The 19274-nt window shown below is 43.8% G+C and overlaps 1 protein-coding gene across 6 annotated transcripts in view; it reads left to right on the top strand.

Annotated features, from left to right (window-relative positions):
* The first annotated feature begins 8777 nt into the window (after positions 1-8777).
* Positions 8778-19274, top strand: part of LOC137522969 (sialic acid-binding Ig-like lectin 8) — a 41056-nt gene continuing 30559 nt past the window's right edge. For 3 of the 6 annotated variants that reach the window (XM_068243141.1, XM_068243142.1, XM_068243137.1), the window contains exons 1-2: positions 8804-8854; positions 16154-16244. In XM_068243141.1, the coding sequence (XP_068099242.1) occupies positions 16157-16244 (88 nt within the window). In that variant the 5' untranslated portion in view covers positions 8804-8854; positions 16154-16156. Of the gene's footprint in view, positions 8855-13971; positions 14060-16153; positions 16245-19274 lie in introns of those variants that run through there. The other 3 variants (XM_068243138.1, XM_068243140.1, XM_068243139.1) reach the window with 3 other exon arrangements.

The raw sequence follows: 19274 nt of genomic DNA, 5'->3' as shown, positions 1-19274 counted from the left end.
GCTCTCTGGCGCCACCCCTAAGTGATGGACCAATAGTCACTTGCTCTGTGGTCAGCTGACCAGCCTGGTCAGCTGATGCCCCCTTGGCCATCATAAAAGTTCTGCCTCTCAGCGCGCACGTGCGTATTCCTGAATCTGTGTGAACTAACAGAACCAGCCACACCAGACACATGCCGCTGCGTGCAACCCGCCGCGCTGGACGCGGAACCAGCCGCCTTGCTATCAGTACAAGCGGCGGCTTTTCCGCGTTCACTCACAGTAGCAGACGCATGCTTCTGCGTGCAAACCGCCGCACTAGACGCGGAATCAGCCGCCTTGCTGTCAGCACACGCGGCGGCTTTTCCGCGTTCTCTCACAACATTCAATCACAAATACACTGCTTATGATGATAGACAGTGTGCTGGCTTGTAATAGATAGAAGAGGATAGTAAAACTGCTGCAAGACCCAGCAATGACAGTGGCCTGGCCTGTATGCCGGATCTCACACAAACACACACACACACACACACACACACACACACACACACACACACACACACACACACACACACAAAACAATATGAGCCCTCGAAAGGGCTTTTGTTTTGGGGTGCTTTCAGCAATAAAATCCCTGTCTCTCTGTGAGCTGTATGCAGTGTGTTACCTACAAAGAGAGCTATGGTATAGTAAGATAAATCACAAATACAGTGTGAAGATATGCACTGGTATAATACAGTGTGCTGGCAGACAGTGGCGGACTACAAATGCCAGCTGGGAACTGTGGGCTGTATCTATGCAGTTTCACCCACAAAGAGAGCTATGGTATAGTAAGTTCAATCACAAATACAGTGGAAAGATATGCACTGGTATAATACAATGTGCTGGCAGACAGTGGTGGACTACAAATGCCAGCTGGGAACTGTGGGAAAAACTGCAGAAAAAGCTGATCTCAGTCGGGTCCGCTCTAGTAGAGCAATAGAGTGGACCCGACTGGGATCAGCTATTTCCGCCTGATTCCGAGCCAAGAGCTGCTACTGCACCTGTGCTGGAGCTGGGGAAGGTAAATATTGCAGGTGCTACTGCGCCACAGCCTGACAAATTATTGGCTGTGGCTTACGAGGAGCACAGATAGACCACTGTGGGATAGAGAAGGACGGAGGAAGCCTCATTAGGATCCAGAGGCTTCCCCCTCTCGAGTTAAGTACCCTCAGGGGCACTTTTTAAAGTTACAGAGTGTCTTTAAGGATTGTCCCAGATTTTTAAGTAATTAGGATTTATTGTAGGAAATGTCACAGATGCAACATTTGAAAGATGAGAGGGATAAGCTAAACAGCAGAATTCAGTTATGACTTTAACCACAGAAGAAAGGAGACCAGAGCTCAGAAAAGCCGCAGCGTCTGAAGAGACGCTGTCGGCTTTTCTCCGGGGGGGGTTCCGATCAGCGAAAGGGATTTATAATCCCTTTCACTGATCGGTGGGCTAGCGGCAAGCAGCGGGGGCGCGCACGGGGGGGCCCGCGGGAGCGCGCGCCACCCAACTGGACGAGAAATCTCGTCCAGTTGGGCTTAAAGGGAACCAGAGACGAAGCCCCCTCATGTATTTTACCATATATATCAGTAAGAACATTAGAGAAAACACTTACCATGCTGTCTGTTTCGTCCTCACTGCTAAAAGTGTCTGTTAACAGCAGTCACAAGAATCCCAGACTGAGCAATTAAATCTGGCTTTGCTGGGAATGATTATTGCTGAGTCATTATAGCAGCCACAAGGGGGCAGGCTTGGGCTTGAAATAACACCACAGGAGACAGACTTAGCTATAATCTTTCTGTAGCAAAGCTAGACGGAGCAGCCTGACTTCTCAGTCGGGGGTTCTTATCAGACGTGATAACAGTCAGATTACACAGAGAACAATGAAACAAAGGGCAGATTAGGTGTTTACTGTCATGTTCCCACTGATTTATAAGGTAAAATACAAGAGGGTGCTTCATCTCTGGTTCTCTTTAAGTGGTTAAGGTAAAAACAGAAAAAACACTATTTCTATATTTACATCCAATATATCTTTACAATAAACAGTGCTAACTATAAGTTAAACCCACAAATTGTATTTGCTTATCCATATTGGTTATTGCAACATTGATTTTTGCTTTCTCATTGTACACTATTGATGATTACGAGACCATTTGCAAAAATAATAGTAATATACCCTCTTGGCATACACATTTAAAGAGCCAAATTCCTAAGGTAACAATACAAGTTTTTTTTTTCCTATATTCTGTCACTTTGTTTTCATTTTACAAGTCTTAGCAAATCTAGCTGCAAACAGCTTTAATAGAATATGATTGATTATTCCTATGATACAATGACAGCAGCCATGTTTGTAAACATTACACAGACAGAGGCTTATCTGCATCTTGAGCAAAAAAAACCTAATCCCCCCTCCTCCTCCCTCCTCCCCTCTGCCTCTGAAATCTTTGGCTAGTAATACCTCCCCCTCCTCCTGCCCAGACTGAGCTCCCATGAGCCCTTGCTACTGTCTGAAAGTGCCTTGGCTCTGAAAACCCGTGGGCGTGGCTTGTTAAGTTTATAGGGAATTTGAGTATTAACCACTTTACCCCCGCCCGTACGAATTTCTCCGTCCCTTTTTCCATCCTTTAACCCCCCAGGGACGGGGAAATCCGTACTTTCCGCGCTCCCGCCGCTGCCCGCGCTCCCGCTCGTAAACACGCCGCCTGCCGCTAGTAAACACGCCGCCGCCCGCTCGCCCGGAGATCAATGAGCGGGAAAATCCATTCCCGTTCGTTGATCTAAGCCCCGCAATGATCCGCTGCTCTCCGATGGGCAGCGCGATCATTGTGAAAAATAAACACTTACCCAGCCTCCAAGTACTTCCTCCAAGCTTCCGGAAGGACGCTTGGAGGTCGCATTAAAACAAAAAGTTACTGTGGCCATCTTGTGGCCAAATAGTTGAACTACACCCTACACATTTTTCACATACAAATAAATTACTTTTACACAAAAAAATTAACTCTTTACCTCCCACACTCCCAAATTTATTTTTTTTTGTAATTAAAAAAAAAATTAAAAAATGTACAATAAAAAAAATACATAAATAGTTACCTTAGGGACTGAACTTTTTAAATATTTATGTCAGGAGGGTACAACACTGTTACTTTATAAACTATGGGCTTGTAATTAGGGATGGACGCAAAACTGAAAAAAATGCACCTTTATTTCCAAATAAAATATTGGCGCCAAACATTGTGATAGGGACATAATTTAAATGGTTTTATAACCGGGACAAAAGGGCAAATACATTTCATGGGTTTGAATTACAGTAGCATGCATTATTTAAAAACTATAATGGCCGAAAACTGAAAAATAATTAATTTTTTTTCCCACATTTTTCCTATTTTCCCATTAAAACACATTTAGAATAAAATAATTCTTGGCATAATGTCCCACCTAAAGAAAGCCTAATTGGTGGCGGAAAAAACAAGATATAGTTCATTTAATTGTGATAAGTAATAATAAAGTTATAGACGAATGAATGGAAGGAGCGCTGAAAGGTGAAAATTGCTCTGGTGGTCAGGGGGTAAACCCCCTCAATGGTGAAGTGGTTAAAACAAAAACAAAAAAGTATTTGGCTTTTGGAATGCCCTATAAACAATAGGAAAGGAAAACAATTATGCAATGAGTAAAAGTTCATCTCGGATCCACTTTAAGACACACCAAAATGTATTTTACAACTTGTCACGATTAAAATAATACGACATGTGCCTCATTTAGCAACAGACTGGTGGTGTAGTCTCCACAACTACACTGGACAAATATATCCATCCAGTTAGGCTTAAAGAGAAACTCCAACCTAGAATTGAACTTTATCCCAATCAGTAGCTGATACCCCCTTTTACATGAAAAAAATAATGCTTTTCACAAACAGACCATCAGGGGGCGCTGTATGACTGATTTTGTGCTGAAACCCCTCCCACAAGAAGCTCTGGGCAAACTGCCACAATGTAACAATGTTCACAGACAGGAATTAGCTGTTTACAGCTGTCTCTAACAGCCAAATCAGCTAGGAGCAGCTACATAACCTGCCCACAGTAAAAATGTCACCATGTGAAACATGTCAGAATGTGAATCTGGGAGAGGAAAGATTTTACAATGAGCAAACACTGACTAAATCATTTATACATAATTATGGTAAAAAATGAAGCACTTTTTTTACTACATTATTTTCACTGGACATCCTCTTTAAGTGGTAGTGGTAGTAGGTTGATTATTAACTTACAGAACATGTTCCAGTGGTTTAAAAAAAGGAAGTGTCATTTGTGAGGAAAGACAGTGAAGAAATATATTGAGATACAGTATATTCTTAGCCTGAAGACAAGAAAAAAAATAGTTCAGACAGATGCTTGGGGAGTGTTGTAATTACAACTTCCCTACCAACTCAGGTCAGCACAATCTAATCCATGCACTTTCATACTTTTGTAAAGTGGGGCATTGACAGTTTAGCAGGCACATGTGAAAAGCTCCACAGTCACATTCTGTGTAAGTTGCTTGACATCAGAGTTTTCCCTTTGTGTAGGCTCCTCCACATCTTTGCATTTGCAGGCATTCTAGTTGCATTTTCCCATAAGGACACTGCCACCACCAGCTCCCGCTGTCCTCCCCACCTGTCCATTTCTATCGCACACACCCATGCCGGCACCTGGTTGCACTAGGTGCTGGCATGGGTGGGTGCGATGGGTGTGGGGGGCAGGGAGGACAGCAAGAGCCAACAGTACATCGTCAGGAGGGATGGGGCTCTCTGCTCACTGCTCTTTCTTTACGCATATGTAAATTTACACTAACGATAGGTTGATACATTATCTGTCATTTAACATCATTTAGATATATAGTTTTTTACTGTAACTTTAAAATCGATTTTTTTTCCAAAGCTACAAGGTAATTTTGATATATTTTCTCTTGTTTCCACTGATCTCCTTAACATACCCTTAAAATCTGATGATTCTAGCTCATACGGGGGCTTTGCTATTAACCACTAAAGTCAATTTACTGAGCTCTCCCACAACCTGGGCATGCATTTTAAAATCAATTTTCTCCTAAACTATAAGGTCTTTTTGAAAATTTTAGCAGTATGGGGGCTTTGCTATTAACTAGAGATGGCTCGAACCTTCGATTTTACGTTCGTGAACCTCGAACTCGAACTTCCGAAAAAGTTTGCGAACCTGCAAACTTTTCAAACCGCAATAGACTTCATTGGGGAGGCGAACTTTGAAAACTACAAACATTTATGCTGGCCACAAAAGTGATAGAAAAGATGTTTCAAAGGGTCTAACACCTTTTTTGCATGGGGGAGTGGGATAGATGCCAAAAGTCCCAGGGAAAAATCTGGATTTGACGCACACCAGCGTTTTAAGGGCAGAAATCACATTGCAATGCTAAATTGCAGGCATAAAGTGTTTTAAAAAATCTTGCATGTGCATACGTCAATCAGGGAATGTAATTAGTGTACTGCTTCACTCTGACATACCAAACTCACTGTGTAACGCACCGCACACAGCTGTTTGTGTATTGACGGCCTTGCTGGACTGGTGCACACCATGGTGAGAGTGCAAGCCCATCTGGTCGCCGGGCTGAGGTAGCTCAATGATAGAACAACAGTGATTTTCCAGCTGATTGAATTTGGTCTGTCCACAATAAAGCAACGACCTTATTATCTTGGGTGTGCCCCCCCCCCCCAAAGCACTCATATAGCCGGCGGTCATTGCTTCATAGTGATACGCAAGCCCCTTCACCGCGGCAAGGTAACAATACTGAAGGGGAATTGACACATATACATGCCTTTTGTGTTGTTGTTGCAGCTGCAGTGCAGCCAGAAAAATTAGGCAGGCATGGACACGCACCAGAAAAATTATTATAGTGGCCACTGCTAGCAGCAGCCTTAAAAATTCAGGAATCTACCTGGAGTCCTTGATCCTGTCGGTGGTGGAGGAGAAGGCAAGCGACTTTCAGGCAGAGATGCTGTGTGGGGACCGACTTAGTCTTGGGGCAGGCAGTCACACGGCGTGCAGGCAGAGATGCTGTGTGTGGGGACTGACTTTCTTTGGGCAGGCCTGACCATGCTTTGCAGACCACATGGTCCAGATGGTCAGATGGACCCTTGTGTGTGGCTTTGCTTTTGTGTGCTGTTTTTCCTCAGGTGGCCATCCCATTGCAGTTTGTGCTTTGTCATCATGTGCCTTCGTAAGGAAGTTGTCCTTACGCGGGTCTTGGTCTTTCCACGGCTCAATTTTTGGTGGCAGAGAGTACAGATGGCATTGTTCTAATCTGAGGCAGACACCCAAAAAAAATTGCACACCGTTGAGCCCTGGAATGATGGCACTTTGGTGGTGGCGGCCGACTGAGAGTTAAGTGGGGTGCCAGAATCAGAGCAGGAGGAGGAAGATATGTCACGCTTCCGTGCGGAAGCTGAGGAAGATGAGGTGTTCTGTTAAATAGTCAACTACATCCTGACAATCTTAGGGGGTTGATGGCACGTGCCTTCTGAACACTGTACTTTGGTCCAGGGCCGCACAAAATCACGACAGCACGACCTCGAACAGACCTGCCGGGTGGCCTGCCTCTGCCTGTTTTGCCCATATTGGGGGGGATGAAGTGAAAGGTATGCACTGACTTGACTAATACAATGTGCAGTCACACAGGTGCAGTGAACAGGTATGCAGTGTCTAGTATTACAAATGTGCAGCTGTCACACACACAGGTACTGTGAACAGGTGCAGTGACTGGTGGTATATAACACTGCGTACGCTCACGTAGGTAGGTAGGTGCACTGAACAGGTGGGTATGCAGTGATTGGTATTACAAATGTGCAGCTGTCACACACACAGGTACCGTGAACAGGTGCAGTGACTGGTGGTATATAACACTGCGTGCGCTCACGTAGGTAGGTAGGTGCACTGAACAGGTGGGTATGCAGTGATTGGTATTACAAATGTGCAGCTGTCACACACAAAGATAGTCACTGAATGTGCTGGGCCTGGGAGTGGCACAGTAGGAATTACCGAGGGGCCAAGGGCCAGCTGCGACTGACTGACAGGGTTGTATATGCAACAAGTGTCTGTGGGACACACATACAAAAAAATAGATCACAAGAACCACATTAGCTCCCAAAAGAGATGTTGAGGGGTTCTTTTTAGCAATAAGTATCAGCAAGGAGCAAGCTAACAAGCCTAACAAGAGCCTAACCTCCTGGCTGCAATAGCAGCATAGGGGGCGAAATTATGGCTGGGAACGCGGAAAATCACTCGCGTTCCCATGCCTGTCGGCCAGTGACGGCGAAACCGGAAGTCACCGCCGGCGGGTCCAGGAGCATCAGAGCGGGGCTGAGAGGGCACCGATCGGCTGCAGGGGGCTGAAGAAAGCCCCAGGTGAGTTAAACTCATTTTTGCCCCTTGACTTAAGTATCCCTTTAAGGACCAGAGGCCACTAGTACAAAAGCCGAGCTTACCGACGTCACTCCTCACAGATCCACCACCAGGGGCGTAGCAATAGGGGTTGCAGAGGTTGCGACCGCATCGGGGCCCTTGGGCCAGAGGGGCCCTGAAGGGCCCTCCTTCAATTGCAGTATTAGCACTTATTGGTCCTGTGCTCATAACAATCATTTCTATAGATACTTTGAATAGCGGTAATCATTAACAAGCTGTTCCCCATCCCCTCCTTGCACCTCTGACACTGTAGTTGGCATTGGCAGGTTTTGGTGCGACGTATCAATTGTTATTTATAGATTGCTTGGGGGCCCCATTGTAAAACCTGCATCGGGGCCCACAGCTCCTTAGCTACGCCACTGTCCACCACTACTGCCAATGAGATTGGCTGCCAGTGAACACGGGGTCACGGAGCCCTGCTGTCATACAGACTGCAGGACAAGTGAGCAGCAGCAGCTGGAGAGCATCACAATTGGCAGTAGCGGCAGGTCCATGTGGCGTGCAAATTGCAGAAGTTGAAAGCTACACCCTGGCAAGCTTAAGGTGGCCACGCACCATACAATTTTCTAAATATCTGTTCAATTTAAGAATTGCAATCAATTTTTCTGACTGATTGTGACATTTCAAAAATATATCCAATGTACCACACACCTGTGTTCAATTTTACCTCAATTGTGATAAAAATGATTGGAAACTTTGAGAAAATTGCTAGCGTGTGTATATTAATAAACTGACAATCCAACACACACCATACAATCTTTAGTAGAAATTGAAGAGAAATATCTGGCATTCCGGATCGATTTAAATCGAAAAAAAAAACGGGAAATCCGATCAGATTTTTCAGTCGAATGAAAATAGAGCTTTCGAATTTTTCAAGAGATACGATCATTTTATCGAATTACTTTAAAATCGGTTCATTTGATTGTATCATGTCTGACCACCTTTAGGCGGACAAACACAGGACGAGAAATTTTCACTAGGGCTGCCCGAAAGTAGATGTACATAAAAGAGTACTCTACCAACGCTAAATGTAAAATTAGACCATGAACAAAATAATCTTGATTGAATGTTGCAATTGAGTGATCACTCGGATCATTGCAATAAGGGTAAAGATTTATTCTTATGAAGTGTCTAGACCAGCTGAATGAATAATAAATTACAAAGCAATTTGGTGATGATGTGGTAAGAATATACAAAGAAAAAAAGGGGAACTAAATTAGTATCTTGATGGGGATGGTTTAAAGTGTAGAGGAAGGAGAAGGACCTAGAAGATCATATCAAGAGGAACTTTTAACAGCAGACAGAGTGTGCAAACATTTATTTTTATCTAGTCGGAAGACAACTAACGTTGGTATCATTTACATCTTCAAGTCAGCAACTTCCAGGTACAAAGAAAAAAAAAATACTCACTTCTAATTTATTTCTTATTTTCTATAATTGTTTTTAGCATTTTCTATGCAGTCTTTACAATGTTGTCCTCATTACAGTAAAACCTTGGATTAAGAGTAACTTGGTTTAAGAGCGCTTTGCAATACAAGCAAAACGTTTTGTGAACTTTTGACTTGATGTACAAGAAACGTTTTGATATACAAGCAAAAAAGTGTATATATTCATTACATCATCACAGCTGAGCCGATAGTTCTCCCTTTGGCACTGCAGGATTGTACTTAATTGTACTTAAAGGAGTATTGTAAAAAAAAAAAGAGTACACGTAATGCGAATGTGCAGGAAGCTCCCGGCAACATCAGCGGGAGCAAGGACGCATGCAGCCAGGGCCGCACAGGTGCAGTCGCTTGCAACGATAAAGTCTCAAAAATTGTTTTGTCCTGGCGAGTGCACCGGGCGTCTGCGGGGGGGGGGGGGGGCATTGGGGTAGTAGTAGAGGCCCTAGGTAAGTTAAATTCTCTCTTTTTTTTATTACAGTACTCCTTTATGTGCAAAGTCACAATTCCTCAAAATCTTTAAAAGTAACTGCCATTGGATAAGTTCCTTGTCGAAGCCACACACACACACAAAAAAAGTTTGTGCGAGCCAACAGATGGCAATGATTCTGTTATAGTGCAAGTCTTTTTTACATTTTTATTTTATACTACTTTTCTCTAACTGTTTTTGGATTGTGGAACAAATCAACTGGATTTCCATTAATTTTTATGGGGAAATTCGCTTTGATATAAGAGTGCTTTGGATTACAAGCATGTTTCTGGAACTAATCAAGCTCGCAAACCAAGGTTCTACTGTATTTTGTATGTTGCATATATTTTATGGGAAGTAAACATTATACAAATATTTATCAGTGCTACACATTTCATTTTGCAAATTACACTTTGCAAAAAAATAATTATTATATCTTAAAGAGACTCTGTAACATCAAAAACATCCCCTGGGGGTACTCACCTCGGGTGGGGGAAGCCTCGGGATCCTAATGAGGCTTCCCACGCCGTCCTCTGTCCCACGGGGGTCTCGCTGCAGCCCTCTGAACAGCCGGCGACAGACCCGACTGTCAATTCAATATTTACCTTTGCTGCCTCCAGCGGGGGCGCTGTGGCTGCTTTCGGCTCCGATCTCAGTCGGGTCCGCTCTACTGCGCAGGCGCCGGAAACTTGCACCTGCGCAGTAGAGCAGACCCTACGACGATCGGGTATTTCCGCCTACTTCGGAGCCGACAGCCGTCAGAGCGCCTGCGCAGGAGCCGGGAAGGTAAATAATGACGTCATCTTGTACGGAGGGCCGCAGCGAGACCCCTGAGGGACGGAGGACGGTGTGGGAAGCCTCATTAGGATCCTGAGGCTTCCCCCACCCGAGGTGAGTACCCCCCAGGGGACGTTTTGACGTTACAGATTCTCTTTAATCTTTAGCCAACTACCGGTATGTTTTTGTAAAAGTACAAGAAATGTAATGTCATGGTTTTTTTTTTAATCATAGGAAAAGTGCATAATGCAGTGAAAACATGTATGTGCAGACAATGTATTTCTTTTTGCTTTTACAATTTTCTGTGCAGAGCAGGAATCTTTATGTTTTGGGATAACTTTATGAGGACAGCAGGTAGAGCGCTTTTGGTTGGAAACCTTTGGAATGGCTGTGTTTATAAACGGACAAAGCAAGACATGAAAGTGAAAGGAAGATTTTTAAACCATTGCAATATTCAGAGCTTACCGAAGATATACAGGTTTTTATTTATATTTTTATTTCCATATTTTAGGATATTAAAGCGGTGCAGTTTTTTGGCTTGCTTTTAGACCCTAAAACCAGGAAAAAAATCATACTGCAGTGAGATCTCACCTCTATGAGATCCAGCACTGTAATTCTCCCTCTGTCCTGCGGGTGGCGCTATAGTGAGATCACCGTCTGTCATCATGATGTCAAATCTAGAAAAAATTGTGCAGAGCCAAAACGACCAACAGAAATCCATAGCTTTTGGTGTGGATTCAAGCGCCTATATAAATAAGACAACCATGGAATTGATAGTTAAAAATTGCACTGACTAGTATCCACAATGCAATATAATACCTTTATTAGGGACTTATCCCATAAACACAGCAGCAAACAGTCAGACACTATGGCATGTAATCATGATCAAAATATATAATACATAGTTCAACCTGATAGTGGCTCAATAATAAGAATGGTTAGCAAAGTACAGATACCAACTCAATTGTACAGCCAGTAATGGTAACCTGCAATATGGCCGTGCAGCAAAATAGCAGAGAGTGTAAAGGTACAAGGGTTCGCACTCCGAAAAGACCACTTACCCAGGGATAGACCAAGTTTTGCCCACCAGACCGTGGCCTGCACAGTCTCACGCCTTCTGCACGCCTCCTGCTTCCTTGCATCAACAAACAGCAATCTCACCAGAGGGATCCAGGGCCTCCAAGGACCGGGAGGAGAATTGCTGCCAGAATCTGGATCCTGGGGGTAGGTGGGTTAAAAGGCCTACAGTGCTTAAAGAGACACTTAAGTCTATCAAAAAAAAAATAAATCAGTTTTACTTACCTGGGGCTTCTATCAGCCCGCTGCAGCTGTTTCATGCCCTCGCAGTCACGATCGGATCCTCCTGTCCCACGTCGCCAGCAACTTTTACTTCGCCAACAGGCCCGAAAAGCCTGACCACGCATAGCCTTCTACATGTTACCATCTACAATAGCACCCTGCTCCTGCGCAGGGCGCTATTACAGAGGAGAACGCTTAAAAGGAGATGTGTGGCTAGGCCTGCGCATGCGCAGTAAGCCTGTTGGCCGAAAGTGAAAGTAGCTGGCGGCGGGGGGACAGGAGGGTCCGATCATGACAGCGAGGGCACAGGACAGCTGCAGGGGGCTGGTAGGCTCTAGGCTCTGCATAGACCTCATGACAGCTACCTAGAGTCACACTCGGGATTACCACTCCTGGCTCCTTTTTTCCGCCCCAAACCTGACTTAGGGTTACCGCCAGGGCCCCAAACCTGACTCAGGGTTACCGCCAGGGTGGTTAAGGAAAAGACTTTTAATTTAAGACCAGATTATACATGAAATTTGGAATTGATTTTCAGTTTCTTTATGACTGGCAACTTTTCAAGTTTATTGATTCGTTTTGTAGATTCAGGAAGTGCATGCATTATGCTCCATTGAAAAAAATGGGACTCAGAATCAGATGCCGATAGAGCAGAATGCATAGCCCGGATCGCCTGGGGCTCTGCAGCCTGAGCTGTCCCAGCCCACATGGTCCATGATATATATGTGGGGAGGGTGCTCTGGTAGAGAGGGGCTGCAAAGTCCCATAGATGCTTTGTCTATACCATGGACAGCAGGAAAAAAAGCAGGAATAAAATGTGATGTTAAAAATTTGTTCGCACTTCAAACTAAAACAAACACCGTAACCAAGATTTGAACTTCATCCCAGTCAGTAGCTGATTCCCCCTATCCCATGAGAAATCTATTCCTTTTCTCAAATGGATCATCAAGGGGCGCTGTATGGCTGCTTTTGTGATGAAACCCCTCCCACAGTGTAATGTCAGGACCATGGTTCTGACATCACACTGTGGGATCCTTGTTGCATTGTGGGAAATAACAGCTGTTTCCAACTGCCCAAAAAAACGAGCAGCATCTCCTTCCACTGACATCACCTGCCAGCAGTAAAAAATGTCACCATGTGATAAATGTCAGAATGTAAATCAGGAAGAGGAAAGATTTTACAATGGGCAAACACTGGCTAAATTATTTATACATAATTATTGTAAAAATTAAGCACTTTTTTATTACATTATTTTCACTGGAGTTCCTCTTTAAGCCTTTAAACCCAAATTTGAAATCAGGAACTGTTTGGGATTAGTTCTACATCAGTTTAGGATTTTAGGATTAGTTCTATAGCTTACTTATCTTACAAGTATATTGTCACTTCAGGTCTGCTTTAAATGAAATATCTGTCTGTATGTTGCAATATTGAGGAAGCTGGATCACAAGAATCTCAAAGTTAAAATAATAATAAAAAAACAGGATGCAATGTATTACAAATATCTCAAAATGGGAAGTATTAAAGGGGTTCTTTCGCAAATGAGGAAAAAAATAATAAGTGGTTTATGCATAAACTATTAAACATCCTTCTAAAATAGTGTAAAAAGATTTTTTTAAAAATGAGTGGTTTCATCAATACAACATGTAATGTAAATAGTGACGGATGATGGACTGGGAGGCTAATCCATTTGTTAGGGCCCTTTTCCACTAGGGCGTTTGCGACTGCTTAATCGCAAAACCGCAAACCGCTAGTGATTTTAAAATCGCTACGGTTTGCTTTTTAACATAGGAATCGCGGTAGGTAATTTCCACTACCGCGATTAGTTTTTTACTTGATCGCGATCGCGCCGCGGAGCGACTTTTGCCGCGATTTTGCTATGCAGTGCATAGCATAGCAAAATCGCGGCCGCAAACGTCGGGAAATCGCCGGTAAATTTTTAGCTTTTTCGATTCAGCAATCGCTAGCGTTCAGCGTGAACGCTAGCGATTGCTAGTGGAAAAGGGCCCTTAGGGTTGTTTTTTTCTTTACTTTCCTTCACAACCATAACTCCTGCCTAAGTAGTTTTCAGTGGTATAACCCACTTCTAGCAGGAATCAGCCCTAACAGCTATAACAGCTGATCTCCACTGAGCTGCTCAATATGTGTTTACATTGTTGCTAGGCAACCAGAGGCCGGTGCAGAGACTCGTTTGTAAAAAGAGTCATAAGCTGCTGGGAGAATCAGTCCCATCGACACAATATGATTCTTTGTCAGATTCGATTCAACTTTATTTGATTCATTGATTTGATTTGATTCAATCTGACATCAAATTGAATCGAATCATGAATCGGACATGTCAGATTGAATCAAATCAAATCAATGAAACGAGTCAAATTGAATCGAATCTGACAAAGAATAATATGGTGTCCATGGGACTGATTCGCCCAGCAGCTTATGACTTTTCACAAAGGAGTCTCTGCACCGGCCTCTGGTTGCCTAGCAACAATGTAAACACATATTGAGCAGCTCAGTGGAGCTCATCTGTTAGGGCTATACCAGCGATTCCTGCTAGAAGTGGGTTATACCACTGAAAACTACTTAGGCAGGAGTTATGGCTGTGAAAGAAAGTAAAGAAAAAAAACACCCCTAACAAATGGATTAGCCTCCCAGCCGTCATTCGTCACTGTGTTACATTACATGTTGTATTGATGAAACCACTCATTTTAAAAAAAACAAAACTTTTTACACTATTTTAGAAGGATGTTTAATAGTTTATGCATAAACCACTTTTAATTTTTTTCCTCATTCGCGAAATAACCCCTTTAACCATCTGTGGTATGGTGGTGTGAAAAATGAATAAATAACATAATAATTCAGTAAATTAGAAGACAAGACAAGACAAATAACATTTATATTGCGCTTTTCTCCTTGCGGACTCAAAGCGCCAGAGCAGAGCAGCAGCCACTAGGGCGCGCTCTATTGGCAGTAGCAGTGTAAGGGAGACTTGCCAAAGGTCTCCTACTGAATAGGTGCTGGCTTACTGAACAGGCAGAGCCGAGATTCGAACCCTGGTCTCCTGTGTCAGAGGCAGAGCCCTTAACCATTACACCATCAGCCAACTGCAAGTGGATTTACAATCCAAAAACATGTATAGAAAAATATTTAATACAAAGTACCGTAGTGTATAAAGTAAAAATGTAAAAAAAGAAAAAATGTCTTTCACTATAATTAACAGAATCATTGCTATCTGATGGCTCACCCCAATTTTTTATTATTTTTTTTTAAACAAGGAACTTATTGCATAACAGTTGCTTTTGTCTAGTTTTGAGGATTTCACAGAAATTTGACATTGTACAGTCACTACACTGAGATTAAAGTGAGGAATGGTCTTTTGGGGGCCTTACCCAAGAGGTGGGTGGACAACCTTGGGTGCTAAGCCAAACAAGTCAATGGGGAAGCTCAAAAGTAGGTTAGCACAACTTGCTTTAGATACAATGCCTGTTTAAAGGATTTGTCAACTTGTTGGGGTGCTAACCTACTTTTGAGCTTTCCTACACTCATATTAAGTACAATCTTGCAGCATCAAAGGGAAAATAACCATTGCCCCCTGTGGTCACAACCTCTGCATCCCCTATTGCTATGCCACCACTCGCAATGTATACACATAAGGTTCAAGGTGACCTTTTCCCTTTCTTGTATTGCGATCCTGGTTTTAGAGGGAACGCAATACACACCTCAGTGTGAAAGCAGCCTGAGGGAAACTGAAAGTTCGGAATATCAAATGTTGCCAGTCCCTGACTTAGTCTAGATTGATAATTCATGACAATGCCTCCTGCTTTGTGCAGTTTGCTTCTGCAACAAGATGGGAGCTCAGTGAAATCAGGCCCAATGCTGATTGCTAAGAAGTGCAGTTGAAGCCTACTGCCAGCTTTACTTTTTTTAGCTGCAAATCAAACTTTTTTTTTTTTTATAAAGCCGATCCAACAAAGACTTGTACAGTGCTGATTTGTTATTGATAATTATGTAATGGAAGTGAAAATTCCCTTTAAAGGGAACCTAAAGCAAGGCTTTCATATTTATTTCCTTTTAAGCAGTACCAGTTGCCTGGCTATCCCACTGATCTCTTTGGCTGCAATAGTATCTGAATCACACACCAGAAACAAGCATGCAGTTAATCCAGTCAGATATCAGTCAGAGCACCTGATCTGCATGCTTGTTCAGGGTCCACGGCTAAAAGTATTAAAGGCAGAGGTGCTGAAGAGTGTGCCACCTGCCCGCAGTCTACCTGCGCTGACTCTGCCCATCACGTCATCATTGAGCAGTGACTTGCTGGAGAAGATTGCAAGAGAACCCTGGTGAGACAAAACTACAGGAAGGCGTTGACCTGGAGAGATATCCAGAGTGCTACCCACCTACTGTTGCCCGAAGTCCTGGCTACAATTGCTATGCTTCATACCAACCACTAGAGGGCAGTATTGTACATCTGCCACCAAATGGGCAAGTTCTTTCTTAGCAACAGAATAAAGTCAAACAAGCAGCAAAAAAAATAAAAAAGGCAGAGGATCAGCAGGACAGCCAGGCAATATGCATTGTTTAAAGGGAAATAAATATGGCAGCCTCTATCTCCCACTTACTTTATGTCCCCTTTAAGTTTCCTTATGTTCTCATCTCTGTGAACCATTTCTTTGATTAACTAATGGATGTTCCAAAAATTCATGCAGCTGATGTTCCTCTTAATTAGGATGAGGCTTCCAAGAGGAATCGTCTGGATGCAGCTGGTGGCAATAATTCTCCTCCTGCCCCCAACATCAGGTATGTAGTTTGTAAAAAAAAATGTTTTATTCACATAGATCCCTGATAACCCCCAACTGAAGACAAGAAATAGGAACAAGAGAAATGAGCCATTTACTGCACCAATAATGTATTTAAAGAGGAACTCCAGTGACATACAATACAGGATACCCGTTTTTAAGATAATTATCCTGGTTTCAGCATGTACTTTCCATATGTAGTGCTGTCTATTGGTATGTAGCCCCACCCCCCAATGATGTCACAGCCTATGCTGTTTAAGTATGCGGAATTTCTTCTCCCAGAGCATTTTAGAAGACTGAGTATTGTTCCAGCTTACTTTGGAACGCACAGTTCGCAGGTGTGCACAGGGATTTACCATAAGGCACTGTAGGCATGTGCCTACAGGCAGTGGCGTAACAATAGGGGCTACAGACGGAGGGGCCCAGGACCCTGATAAACAGGAAGTAGCGTGTGGCACTTAGAAATCGGATCTCTGCGGTGTAACACATAGATGTATGCCTGTGTTCTTGCCACCACTGCTGCCACCTATTAATGCAGGAGGGGAGCCCGCTGAGGGAAAGCCCGAGGTGAGGGAGGGTTTCAGTGGCCCCCCTCCCGACCAATGTGGGGGCCAGTCTTCTCCCTTCATGCTGCAACACCTTCTGCCCCCCAAAATGGCCCTGAGGGGGCCCCGTGGGGATCCAAATTTTTGCAGGGGGGGCCAGCGATTTCTATTTACGCCCCTGCCTGCAGGTGCCTGATAATGGAAAGGCGGCTCACTCTGAATGACCCTCTCCCTTCTTCCCTAAGCAGAGTCCTGATGAGAGTGTAAATGAGAGGTTACTCACCCTGAAGAGATCTCCCTTCAATCAGGGTCACTTTTAACTCATTACCATAACACTGAGGTTCCTCTGGCTACCTAATACTATGAAACACCTCTAGCTACCTATGACGGACAAGGGAAGTATGGGAGAAATTAAAGCTGGGACAGTTCGGTGGTGGTTTGTAGGTTCATGGAAGGCGGAGTCTAAAATTCCAAGACATCTGTGCCTATAGAGGCGCCGAGCTCGCTGATATAATACAGATGCTGTGACTCCTACTGTATTTTGCCTGAGGAAGCGGGATGTATGGCCCGTGAAACGCGTTGCATTGTTTTTTGGAGTTCCGAATAAATTGTTGACAGTCTGAATCGCAGTCCTTGCCTGTGTCTGTTTGGAGGGGGTAAGACCACCGCTGCCTCCTCTGTTTAACCAGTTGGTTTTTTAAGTTCATTTAATTACCTTTTATTCTTTTGGCGCCTCTGTATCTTGTACATCTGTGCCTATAGGCTCCTGTGATGTAAATCTGGGCCTAGGTGTGCAGGTGAAACACCTGCCAGCAGGAAAGATGTTATTATCACCAGTGATAAATTTCAGAATGTAAATCAGGCAGAGGAAACATTTTCCAATAGGAAAACACTGACTAAATGATTTATAATAAATATTGTATAACAAAGCAATTTTATTCATTACATACTTTTTTTGTAAAGTTTCATATTAAATCCTGATTCCAGGTTCAAATATAGTCCTGTTTTGGTCAGGAACTCAGTCCTCCTGCGGAGCTTGATTTTTTTGCTTAGACTAGATGGTGCCATGTAATTTACTGTTAAGGTACACCTTTACCATCTTTCTCCTGGAGCACAGACTTGCAGAACTAATAACTATAACATTCCCATAGAGCTCAGCCTGTGCCCTGCCTCTTTACATTTTAAGCTGCGTGATGATGTAGAACCAAAACAAGTGAGAATCCTGGCCCTCAGAGCCAAACCATTAAATGCCACATGAGGAGAGCCAGCACTAGAGGGTGCAGAAAACAGACAAGATGGCTGCACAGGCACAGCACTGGACTCTAGTGGAGAGGTTAGAGCATAGCTTCTGCTGCGCTATAATGTGCCTTTACACAGTGGACAGGGGAGCGCAGGATGGGGACAGGAACAGATAGTGGGACAGAGGGGGCACAAAAGAGGAGACAGATAAAGGCACAGGGGGACGCACAGTGGGATGCACACAAATTCAGATTATCCACAAGGCAACTTAGGCAGGTACCTAGGGCCTGGATAAAGTCTAGCGGCCTATTTTATGCTAATCCCAAACAAATCTTGCCAAAAAAAATAGATGGCCATCAAGCGTGGGCCCAAAGTCATGGCTTGCCTAGGGCACCATTTCACTTTAATCCATCTCTGGACACATAGGGGGGCAGAGGTGACACAGGAGGACTAAAGGTGGTTCAAGGAGACGAAAGGAGGCACCAAGGGGGACAGAAGAAGGCACAGAGGGACACATAGGGGGCAGAGGTGACACAGGGGCACTGAAGGTGGCACAAGGAGACAGAAGGGGGAAAAAGGGGACAGAAGGAGGTACACACATCCATGAGGGCCTGGCTTAGTTTGGGAGGCGTAGCTTAGTTCAGGATGTGACGTATTTCGGGGTGGGGCTTAATCAAGAGAATGATTCCCCCAGGACCAATTGCACTGCAGTGGCCTGTAATGCCTATGCCTAAAAATGCCCCTGGTTGTTACCAAATTGTGGCCAAGCTTTAGCTGTCACAAACATTGTAGCTTCAAATCTGACTCAACAATACTTTGCTACACAGGGTAGTTTAGGGTCAGCTCAATTACTGCAAGGTGCCTAAGTCCTGTACCTACAAATCAAGCCTAAATCAGCACCCCTCAACCAAGCCAAGCCCAGATTACCACCCCTCCACCGAAAGAAGCCCAAATCACCACCCCTCCACAAAAAGAAGCCAAAAGCAGTGGTGCTTCCACCAAAAATAGCCCAAGTTGCCAAACCTCCAACAAAACAAGCCCGAACCATCACTCTGCCCACCTTCACAGTTGCTTTGAGATGATTCGGATGATATTCTATTCTTGCCAAATGTGGCACTGTAAACTAAGACATTTCTTCTCATGTTTCTTTCTTCCTCTGGCAACCCTTCCTAACAAGCTATAGTTGTTCAGTTTTTTTCTAATGATGCTGTCAAGGAATTTTATATTTAATGTGTAATTAAAAGTAG

Source organism: Hyperolius riggenbachi, chromosome 6, assembly GCF_040937935.1.
Source record: "Hyperolius riggenbachi isolate aHypRig1 chromosome 6, aHypRig1.pri, whole genome shotgun sequence".
Taxonomy (NCBI): domain Eukaryota; kingdom Metazoa; phylum Chordata; class Amphibia; order Anura; family Hyperoliidae; genus Hyperolius; species Hyperolius riggenbachi.
Note: the sequence above shows the minus strand (reverse complement) of the source record. Positions and strands in the feature narration are given on the sequence as shown.